At 42.8% G+C, this 12,104-nt stretch overlaps 1 protein-coding gene across 2 annotated transcripts in view; it reads left to right on the top strand.

The window, feature by feature from the left end:
- Nucleotides 1-12,104, top strand: part of WASF2 (WASP family member 2) — a 108,020-nt gene that overhangs the window by 61,296 nt on the left and 34,620 nt on the right. For both annotated transcript variants that reach the window (XM_073616182.1, XM_073616181.1), the window contains exon 2: nt 1,520-1,650. In XM_073616182.1, coding sequence (XP_073472283.1) covers nt 1,521-1,650 — 130 coding nt within the window. In that variant the 5' untranslated portion in view covers nt 1,520. The remainder of the gene's footprint in view (nt 1-1,519; nt 1,651-12,104) is intronic.

The raw sequence follows: 12,104 nt of genomic DNA, 5'->3' as shown, positions 1-12,104 counted from the left end.
AATCAAATTCAATCCTCCTCTGTGAAACGCCCAGCACCACTGTGGAAATGAGGGTCGCGGCGGACCCCAAAGAAAAGCGTTGGATAGGTTCTCACCCCGCTTACTGACGCTCTGCAGATGTAAATCTCCTACTGGCACACAAGCCCAAGAAGCAGATCCTCTGTCGCCTTCAAAAGCTCCTGCCGGTGCGCGGAGATAAACAGCAGCGTCCCGTCCGTCACTAACTGCTAATGGTAGATGCCGTACAGCCACGCCCCGACATGTTTCGTCATACCTGACTTCCTCATGGGATGTCAGGTATGACGAAACATGTCGGGGCGTGGCTGTACGGCATCTACCATTAGCAGTTAGTGACGGACGGGACGCTGCTGTTTATCTCCGCGCACCGGCGGGAGCTTTTGAAGGCGACAGAGGATCTGCTTCTTGGGCTTGTGTGCCAGTAGGAGATTTACATCTGCAGAGCGTCAGTAAGCGGGGTGAGAACCTATCCAACGCTTTTCTTTGGGGTCCGCCGCGACCCTCATTCCACAGTGGTGCTGGGCGTTTCACAGAGGAGGATTGAATTTGATTTGCAGTGTCATTTTGGCTTGATTCAAGAGGCTTTTTTGTGAGTGCAATGATTGAAGATTTTAAGTTGAATAAATTTTATATGTTTTACGGTATCGCACTATTTTGAGTTTTTTTATGCATTGAGGTGACACTGGGATAAATTAGGAATTCGGAGCTTTCACCTTCATTTGACCAACTATATGCTCATGCCTTATTGCCAAAACACGAGAGTGTGAGGCATATTGTGTCGGTGAGTGTTGAATTCAAGGGGAGAGGAATCACTGACACTGAGTGAATTGGTGGACTGTTTTCAGAAACTGCACATTTTCTTCACGGTGTTCTCTCTATGGATTCTTTATGGACTAAAATACATAGTCTCACTTTTGATACAATTTGTGATTGAAATTGCTTTGTGTATGGTATATTTTTATATGCACTGTTACGATTTTCACTTTCACACTGTACACCGATTAGATTTTTTGATATAGATTGTTTCACGCATGGTATATTACATTATTTTGTTAATGCACTAGATCACTTTAGCATAAAGGCTTGTATAGCTTTTTGAATATTAGTATCATCACTGCCATTTAGCGCCACTTATATTGATTTGCAGGGGTCGCTTATGGGCTCTTGGAAACAATAGGAAGTCTTACCTAATAAAGTGGCTGGTGAGTGTATATAATCAGTGTATTACATTTGTTATCTTAAGTAACAACACAGTTATTGCTGAATAAATGCACCCATGACTGAAATGGGAAATTTGCTCTGGTGGGCCCCTCAGTACCAAATTGAGCACCCTTTAAAATGTCACGGCCTACCTGAGTATTGTTGCTGACCAGGTGTGAACGCGGAACTGGGTAAAAAGACGAATTTTGTATGTTCAGGCCTCGTTTAGTGGATCATTGTATTCATCACTGTATCTGTTTGTACCCCTTTAACTTTTCTCTCTTTCTTTCTTTCACTTCAGAATGCCTCTCGTAGCACGCTGCATTGAGCCTCGCTATTTGTGTCGGGAGAAGATTCCCACTGTCCGCAGTGAACTGGAATGTATGACCAACATCACGCTGTCCAATGTCATCAGGCAACTGGGAAGTTTGAGTAAGTGACAACTCAGGGAAAGAAGGGGCAAAATAATTTTTCCAGGAGCAGTGTTTAACTGGTACACTTAAAGAGGAGGGCTCATTAAAAAAAAAAAAATAATTAAAAGTCAGCAGCTACAAATACTGCAGCTGCTGACTTTTAATTGGACACTTATCTGTCCCAGGGTCCAGTGATGCGGGGGATCGAAGCCCCGCTCGCCTTCCCCTCCCTTCGGCGCCGGCATTGCAACTGTGGGTGCCCGGCTGTGGCTTCACAGCTGGGCACCCACTGCGCATGCGCGAGCGGCGCCGCACGCCGTGATTGGCCGCTCAGTCACTTGGGACCTGTAATGGGTCCCAGGTGATTGACAAGAGGGAGGGAGCAGAGCCGAGTCCTTCCTGTGCCGAGGGGGAAGTGATGTCACCAGCCCAGGCACTGAAAGAGGCAGACTACGAGGGACCCCCTAGCAACAGGCATTTAGAGGTGAGTTAAAAAAAAAAATTTCCAAATGTGTTTTTTTTTTTTTTTTTTTTTTTTTTTTTTTTTTTAGGAATTTTTATGTATTTTTAATTTTTTGGGTGGAACACGACTTTAAAGCTGTGTAGAGTTGATGGTTGTTAGAAATGCACTACTATACAGTTAAATACAATGCTGTGAAACATTGATGGATAATGGAAGTTGTCTGTTTTAAATGCTTGAAATACTAACTGTGGCATGTTGACCACCACAGAAAACAGTACCTGTCTTGACCGCAGCAATCTATCAAAAATTGGTTGATACCCAGCAATGTAGAGTTGTAAACTTTCTCAAACCTCTTTTTAAGAATTTGCCAACAAAGAGTTCTTATTTTAGGAAACTTAAAACTCAACTCCAGACTTAGGAACCCCAACCTCCCCTTGTAGCACCACCAAAATGAAAAACTCTACACTTTTCTTCTTTTCTAGGTGTTTTTGGCTGTGTTGTATCACAGGTCCACTTCGACCTTATTTCCTTTGTCAGTGGGTGAATTCTAAATGCTGCAGAGAGCAGCACTTGCATAATAACGCTCTGTGCAGCATTCTCCTGTAAATCCAGGGTGTGTGTGGAGGGGGGGCGGGGGGGGGGTGCGGGGCACGTGGCAGAACCTTGATGCCCTGGGCTCACAGGAAATGGGTTGAATGATGCTTTACATCAGGGGTGCTCAACCTTTTCAAGAGCGCGGGCCACTTAAGTGATTTGGTAACTGGTCATGGACCACAATGACACGAAATTTGTTTCGAATTTTTGTATTGTGCCCGTTTTCAATTACTTTAAGAGCCCAGAAGGACCACCAGTGGTTAATATGGCCATTAAAGTAGTACTGAAGGCAAAATCAAAAAGGGCATATACAGTGCCTTGAAAAAGTAGTCACAGTTCGATTACAGTTATCCTGTTAACTATTCAATTCGATTCTGCGATGCATTACAAATGATGCCCATGGTTTTTATCCAAAATATTCAAGCAGTCAGAAGAACTACATTTTTTTTATATCCATATGCTCTTAGCGCAATATCCTATTTGGGGAGGGTAATTCTCATAACCATCTCAAAAGAGGGCTACAAGTTATTCACTTTCAGTTCATTACAGAGAACTAACAAAAAGGCTTCTTTGATGTAAGAGCTGTGAAAATGTGGATGGAATGGGGTGAGTGACAGAGGGATGGTGGTGATGGGGGGGATGGGATGAGTGACAGAGGGACGGAGGGGTGGGATCAGTGGCAGAGGGATGGTGGTGGGAGGGGGAATTGAATCAGTGACAGAGGGATGGTGGTGAGGGGGGATGGGATCAGTGGCAGAGAGATGGTGGTGGGGGGGGGATCAGTGGCAGAGGGATGGTGGTGGGAGGGGGGATTGAATCAGTGACAGAGGGATGGTGGTGGGAGGGTGGGATCAGTGACAGAGGGATGGTGTTGAGAGGGGGTGGGGGGGGTGGTGGTGGTTTCAGTGACAGAGGAATGGTGGTGAGGGGGGATGGGATCAGTGGCAGAAGGATGGTGGTGGGGGCATGGAACCAGTTACAGAGACATGGGGGGGGGGGGGGTGGGATCAGTGGCAGAGGGGATGGTGGTGAAGGGATAGGATCAGTGACACTGGCACTCACCAGCTTTTCAGTGTGTCGATTTCCCCCTCCTCCATGCTCAGTGTATTTATGCCTCTCTTCCGGTGCCTCCAGTGATGCCTCTCCTAAAGTGGGGTCTCCTCGAGCTCCTCCCCCCTTCACTCTACTTGCTGTCAGCTCATCAGCTGACTTTCTGCTCCAGTGTCCATCTCGTTGCATACTGTGGTGGGCGGGGAAGGAGAGGGGGCTTTATTCACCATGCAGGCTCTGCCTCCTTGTTTCTCCAAGAGAGGCAGAGCACACCGCGGGTAATCGGCGATCGATTTGGCTGACTCTCAGCATCAATGCAGAATCGCGAATGTCTGAATCGTGATGCATCAATGCTGCGATTTATATTCAACACCCCTAGTTAAAACCAAAAACCATAAATGTATTTTATTGGGATTGTATGTGATAGACCAACACAAAGTGGCACATAATTGTGAAGTGGAAGGAAAATGGTTTCCAAAATTTCTTACAAATAAATATCTGAAAAGCATGGTGTGCATTTGTATTCTGCCCCCATCGCTCTGATACTCCTAGCTAAAATATGGTGGAACCAATTGCCTTCAGAACTCACCTAGTTTGTAAATGGAGTCCACCTGTGTGTAATTTAATCTCAGTATAAATACAGCTGTTCTGTGAAGCCAAGTTTCTTAGAGAGCCTTAGTGAACAAACAGCAGCATGAAGGACAAGGAACACATCAAGACAGGTCAGGGATAAAGTTGCAGGGTTAGGTTATAATGAAAAAAATATCCCAAGCTTTGAACATCTCACGGAGCACTGTTCAATCCATCATCCAAAAATGGAAAGAGTATGGCACAACTGCAAACCTACCAAGACGTGGCCGTCCACCTAAACTGACAGGCCAGGCAAGAAAAGCATTAATCACAGAAGCTACCAAGGGGCCCATGGTAACTTTGGAGGAGCTGCAGAGATCCACATCTCAGGTGGGAGAATCTGTCCACAGGACAACTGTTAGTGGTGCACTCCACAAATCTGGCCTTTATGGAAGAGTGGCAAGAAGAAAGCCATTATTGAAAGAAAGCTATAAGAAGTCCTCTTTGCAGTTTGCAAGAAGCCATTTGGGGGACAGGGCAAACATGTGGAAGAAGGTGCTCTGGTCGGGTAAAATCAAAAGTGAACTTTTTGGCCTAAAAACAAAATGCTATGTGTTGCGGAAAACTAACACTGCACATCACCCTAAACACCATCCCCACCATGAAAGATGGTGGTGGCAGCGTCATGTTTTGGGGATGCTTTTCTTCGGCAGGGACAGGGAAGCTGGTCAGAGTTGATGGGCAGATGGATGAAGCCAAATATAGGGCAGTCTTAGAAGAAAACCTATTAAAGTCTGTAAAAGACTTGAGACTGGGGCGGAGGTTTACCTTCCAGCGGGACAAGGATCCTAAACATACAGCCAAAGCTACAATGGAATGGTTTAGATCAGGGGTCTCAAACTGGAGGCCCTCCAGCTGTTGCGAAACTACAAGTCCTACGAGGCATTGCAAGGCTGACAGTTACGAGCATGACTCCCACAGGCAGAGGCATGATGGGACTTGTAGTTTCACAACAGCTGGAGGGCCGCCAGTTCGAGACCCCTGGTTTAGATCAAAGCATATTCATGTGTTAGAATGGCCCAGTCAAAGTCCAGACCTAAATCCAATTGAGAAACTGTCACAGGACTTGGAAATTGCTGTTTACAGATGCTCTCCATCCAGTCTGACAGAGCTTGAGCTATCTTGCACAGAAGAATGGGCAAAAATGTCACTCTCCTAGATGTGCAAAGCTGGTAGAAACATACCCAAAAAATTACTTGCAGCTGTAATTGCAGCAAAAGGTGGTTCTACAAAGTATTGACTCGGGGGCTGAATACAAATGCACGCCACACTTTTCAGATATTTATTTGTAAAAAAATTTAAAACAATTTATCATTTTCCTTCCACTTCACAATTATGTGCAACTTTGTGTTGGTCTATCACATGTAATCCCAAATGAAATACATTTACATTTTTGGTAGTAACATGACAAAATGTGGAAAATTTCAAGGGGTATGAATACTTTTTCAAGGCACTGTATGATATAGCCTGCCACTATCATTAACATAGTTGTTTTCTGTGCTCGCTTTTACTTTTTTTATCTGTTGATCCTGCTGTTATTTTTCATCTACTTTTAACAGACCAAGCAGTGTAGTAAAAGTTGAAGTTAAAAGGTTGAGGCTAGCCAAATATCACTGACAGGGGTACTCACAATGGTCAGCTTCTAGATATTAGAACCATTAAACCTTTAGTCCAAAAAGAAAATTGTTTCTAATGGCAGTGCTGCTGTCCAGTGTCTTTGTTGCTCCTCTATAGACAGAGGAGCTACCCTAAGGTTAATCTTTCATTTGCGTCAGTCTCTACTGCCCATCTGAAAAGTAATCCGTAGAGGGCAGTAGAGCAACAACTTGCAGATGTTCTGGAGGAGGAGTCAATGCTGCTGCCTTCTGAATGACTGCTTTTTTTTTTGTGTGCCGAAAAGGGGGTTTAAATGGGATGATTGCGCTGCAACGGCAGCCATAGAATTTGGCTTGCGGTTGCCATGTGCTCTCATAGACTTCAGTAGGACTGTCAAACAAGCCCAATTCCTTTTTCTGCGGCCACGAAGAAAAGCATTGTGGCCACAGCATGTTTAAGACCCAGAGTGGCTGCATATTATCTTGTTAGGGGTGCTAAAACCACGGCTAAACAATCTGCTTTTACCACTTCTTGCCATCCATGTAAATGAGGTCTAAGACCGTAAATGTGTTATGTGCTAGATCACCAAGTGAAAATGAAGGAAAGTAAAAACCGAAACCTGTTGCCGTCTCAACATTGAAGGATTGGCAAGCTGCAGTAATTTACATTGTATGTTTTTGGGTTTAGATACACTTTAAGTCAATAAGTCTGTAGTAGTAGTATTTTCCCCTTTTTAGTTGTATAGCCATATAGCTTGTTAATTTTTTGTATGTGCACTTTAAAATTGACTTAAAGGCGAAGTCCACCTTTTGCAAGAAATTAATAAATATCCATATTTTCGGTTCCAATGTGTTTTATTGTAGTTTCATCAATAAAAATAAAAGAAGTACAAAAGTACAATTGTCCGTCAACTAGTTGCATGTTCAGACAAGTATTTTGTAACAGAAAGAAATCAGAGTTCTATTTAGGAAACTAAAGTTGAAGTCCATCCAAACTTGAGCTAGCAGAACCAGAGAGTCCACCTTTAATACCCATTAGTACTTTAAGGAATTGTCCGTATACAGTAAAGAACCTTAAACAACCATTTGTGGATCGAGGAGTTTCTCCAAATATGCAGGGAACAAGGGAAAATAAAGGAAAGTGGGGAGAAAAGAAAGACAGTAGAGGTAAGCACCCTCACCAAACCCGGTAGAGATGTTTCTAATTCGGCCTGTAGCACCCATCAATTTTTGGATCCAAGGGTCCCACGTTTTTTTCAAACAGATGCATCTTATCATATAATAGCGCTGAAAAATATTCATTGATCATAATCCAAGATATCTTGACCTTTAATAATTCAAGCTGGACCATGGAGGATTTCCACAATCTAGCTATATTGATTCTCCCAGCTATAAAAACAAATGTTAACACTCTTCTTGTTGGTTTCGGGGGTCCCCCCCACTGGACGGCCGGGTAATGGCTGTTGCAGGGATTTAATAAGGTTGACTCTAGTAAGAGTAAATAATATAGGTGCGAATCCAAAATCTTTTGACTTTAGACAGTTCCTCCATATGTGAAAAAACCTGAACCCTCCTGACCACAATCTCGGAAACAGTGGAGGGAGGCTCCCGGGAACCTCAAGACTATCCTAGCTGGAACCATATACCGCCTCGGAAACGCTTTGTAATTACCCTCTAATGAGGTATTGATTATAGTTTTAGGGGTATGCTGTGCCAACCAGTGCCATTCTGTCAAGTCAAACGTTTCACTGATGTCTTGCTCCGTTTTGTCCATATAGGGCAGCTTGATGTCCAGAGAAGAGAGCATATCGTAAATCTTAGATATGTGACCCAAGTGTTTGTCAATGCATTTGCATAAATACTTCATAAGAGTGGTAGAAGAGAGATCGGATATTCATTTTAGGGTGGTAAGGACATGGGCAATTTGGGTATAACGGTAAAACTCTGTGTGCGGTAGTTCATATCTTACTTGAAAAAATTGCATTGACAATACACCTTGGTGATCACAGAAGTCTGCTATGCGTAAGAGACCTTTACTTGCCCACCATAAGAAAATTCTAGGGAGCGAGGCCTGGGGTGAATTCAGGGTTATTAAGTAATGGAGCCATTCCATAAGTCAGAGGAGAAAGAAAGGGTGGGGCAGAGTATCATAGATCTGTCTTTGACCTGTTGCCACAATAAATGGCTGACTGGTCTCATAGGGAGGACTGAGGATTTCAGCTGCATCCATTTGGGGCGTTGTGCCTGAGTATGGAATGTAATTAGTTGAGCAAATTGTGTGACTTGGAAGTACTTGACCAAATCTGGAACCCCCCCATCCCCCTCTTATTTTGGGGGTATAAAGTGTATGTCTGTTCACATCAGACCTCTTTTCCCTCCAGACATAGTGCAACGGTTCTGTTGAAACATATTGAGATCCGACATGTTTATGGCCACTGACAGGGTTCATACAGTCATGCTCAAAAGTTTGCATACCTTGGTAAAAATTGTGATATGCCTGACTGATCATGCCAAAAAAACTGTCTTTTATTTAAGAATAGTGATTATATGAAGCAATTTATTATCACATAGTCGTTTGGCTCCTTTTTAAATCATGATGATAACAGAAATCACCCAAATGGTTCTCAACAAAAGTTTACTTACCCTGGAATGTTTGGTCTTGGTGCAGACACACAAGGTGACACACAGTTTAAAATGACAATTAAAGGGTAATTTCCCACATCTGTGGCTTTTTAAATTGCAATTAGTGTCTGTGTATAAATAGTCAGTGAGTTTGTTAGCTCTCACATGGATGCACTGAGCAGGCAAGATACTGAGCCATGAGGAGAGGAAAAGAACTGTGTAATAAAGTAATGGAACCTTATAAAGATGGAAAAGGATATAAAAAGATATCCAAAACCTTGAACATGCCAGACAGTACTGTTCAATCACTCATTAAGAAGTGGAAAATTCAGGAATCTCTTCATTCCATACCAAGGTCAGGTAGACCAGTAAAGATCGCAGCCACAACTGCCAGAAGAATTGTTTTAGATGCAAAGAAAACCCCACAGTTAACCTCAGGAAAAATACAGGTTGCTCTGGAAAAAGACAGTGTGGTTGTTTCAAGGAGCACAATAAAACGATACTTGAACAAAAATGAGCTGCATGGTCAAGTTAACAGAAGCCTTTACTGCACCAGTGCCACAAAAAAGTCCACTTACAATATGCCGGACAACACATTAACATGTCTCAAAGCTTCTGGTACACTGTAATTTGGAGTAGGGTCTCAACCACAAGCGCTGTGCTTGGAGAGGGGTCAACAAGGCCTATAGCAAAAAAACATGCCATCCCCACTGTGAAGTATGTTGGTGGTTCAGTGATGTTTTGGGGGTATGTAGGCTCTAAAGGCATGGGGAATCTTGTGAAAATCGATGGCAAGATGAATGCAGCATGTTATCACAAAATACCGACAGACAATTTGCATTCTTCTGTGCAAAAGCCACACATGGGACGCTCTTGGACTTTCCAGCATGACAATGACTCTAAGCACAAGGCCCGGTTGACCCTCCAGTGGTTACAGCAGAAAAAGGCGAAGGTTCTGAAATGACCATAACTGTCTCCTAACCATCATATCATCGAACCACTCTGGGGAGATCTTAGACGTGCGGTTCATGCAAGACAACCAAAGACTTTGATTGACCATGGCATTTTGGCAAGACCAATGGGCAGCTATATCACTTGCAAGAATTCGGGGTCTCATAGACCAGTGTTACAAAAGACTGCACGCTTTCATTTGACGCTAAAAGGGGCAATACACAGTATTAAGAACTAAGAGTATGTAGACTTTGAACAGGGGTCATTTCATTTGTTTACTTGTTGCCATGTTTTTTGTTTTATGATTGTGCCATTCTGTTATGACCTACAGTTCAATACGAATCCCATACGAAATAAAAGAAATGTGTTTTGCCTGTTGACTCATGTTTTCTTTAAAAATAGTACATACTGTATATTATCAATTCTCCAAGAGTATGCAAACTTTTGAGCACAACTGTAAGTACAATATTCGTGGCAAGATTTTTCCTTTTAGGTGAGTGCAATCTGCTGAACCACAATGGAGCATTTGTTGCCCACCTGTTAATATCTTCTGCAAGTTTTTTGTAAAGTGGGGGATAATTGTTGTGATAGAGTTTGAAGAGACAGGGTAAGATTTATGCAAAGATATGGCAGAACGTCAGTGTGCCATTTGAATTGGAAGGAGTTTTGAAGGGCCTGAACAGTATGATCTTCCAGGGAAATATTCAGTGCTTGTGATTTATTGACCATAAAACCAGAAATGGATAAAAAAGGTTGCAGGTCGGTATAAAGATTAGGGATGGATATAATCAGAGAGGAGAATAGCATTAGTATATTGTCCCCGAACAGGGTGCATTTACGTTCTCAGTCCCCACATGGGATGCCTGGTATATCAATGTTATACCTGAGTCTGATAGCTAGAGGTTTGAACGCTGAAATTAGTAAAATATGGGGGTAAAAGGTAGCCCCGATGAGTGCCTTTGAATATAGTGATACATTGAGAGCTGTAGCCCTTCACCAAAAGGTTAGCTGTGAAAGCACTATAGAACATATGTAATAAAGTCAGAAATGTAAGCCCAAACCCATCCTTTTTCAAAATGTAAAAGATATTCCCAGGACAGGCAATCAAAGACCTTATGTAGATCAAGGGATAAGAACATGCCTCGTCTTTGTCCCTGTTTATTCCAGTCAGAATGGCTTACAGAGATAATGTAGATCAGGCAGAAAGTCTGGTCAGGGGCATATACATATATTTTCATTTAAAAAAAAAAAAAAAATGCATTTATTTTGCAAATGAGCCTGCAAAGCATTGCAACTGCAATCAGTCAGTCGCAGGTGCAATGCCAGGCTTTTGCAGGCTCTTTCTCCAGCTCTAAGGCTGGCCATACATGGTCAAAGTTCGAAAGAATTTTCTTTTGAAAATCAGAAAATTTGTGCTTTTTGTGATCCGATGGTGCCACCATTGATTTCGAAATTCGGCCAACCAATCCTTCAATTTCACCTCATTTTGCTACAGAAAATAATTTTCGTGGCTGGGAATCTTCTTTTCTTTCCAGGAATTTTCTTTTCTTGCACATGCGCATTTCTTTTTCAATTACATTTCTCGCACAATTCTCCCATCATTGATTAGAAAATCGTTTGTTTTTCAAAACATTTCCAACATGTCCGATTACTCAAATTTGATTGCCACACAAAAATCACCTGTTGCTGCAGCCCACTAATGGTGCGAAATGCGAATGAAAATTCTTAGATAAGATTTTCAAAAGAAAATTCTTTTGAAATTCGACCCATGTATGGCCTGCCTAAGTCTATACCGAGGTACAGACTTTCAGCTGGTGAGCTGGAGGAAGTGTCAATGGTCTAGGAATGTGGTGATCCCTGCACCTGTATTCCATTCCATCTGCCGTGGTGACAGACTTGGCTTGTAGTTTATTCATTTACAGATCTTAGGAATGAATGGCTTGGCAGTGCAAGCGGAGCCCTGACAATTATAAATCTAACAGCTGCTGTAGGGGGGAAGAACCCCTGCACGCTGTCAGAAGGGTGGCTGTTTTGGGGTGGGGGGTAAACTTTGCAACATGTTAAATGTTACACCCCCTGAATATGGGTATGACATGGTCTTAAAGCTGTATTAAATCCAAAACCAAAAATGTAATTCATTGCAGTTTACCAACTATTAGCTATGGTGGCAGGCTTCGTTATTTCTTTTTTCTTTTTTGGAGGGTTTTTTCCCCTCTGTTTTCACCTGGTGATATGACCAGTACCCTACCTCCTGTATTCGAGTGCTCCCACTGGATGAAGTAGCACAGGGGCACATTTGTACAGCAGCATTATCAGTCTTGAAAGAAGTGGTGCAGGAAGCAGTCTGCTGATTGCAGACTGGGAAGACTCCTGGGGCAGATGGAATACCCACTGAATTTTATTCTCAGTATGTTGAGCTTCTTGCCCCTAGGCTTACAGCTGTGTTTGCTCACTTTGCCTCCCAGAGATTACTCCCTGAGTCTGTCTGAGGCTGTTATTGTTTTTTTTTCCAAAGCCATGTAAGCATTTGGAGGACTGTGCATTCTATCGACCAATATCTTTACGAAG

This window comes from Aquarana catesbeiana, linkage group LG02, assembly GCF_042186555.1.
Source record: "Aquarana catesbeiana isolate 2022-GZ linkage group LG02, ASM4218655v1, whole genome shotgun sequence".
NCBI lineage: Eukaryota > Metazoa > Chordata > Amphibia > Anura > Ranidae > Aquarana > Aquarana catesbeiana.
This window is presented reverse-complemented; position numbering and strand designations above follow the sequence as displayed.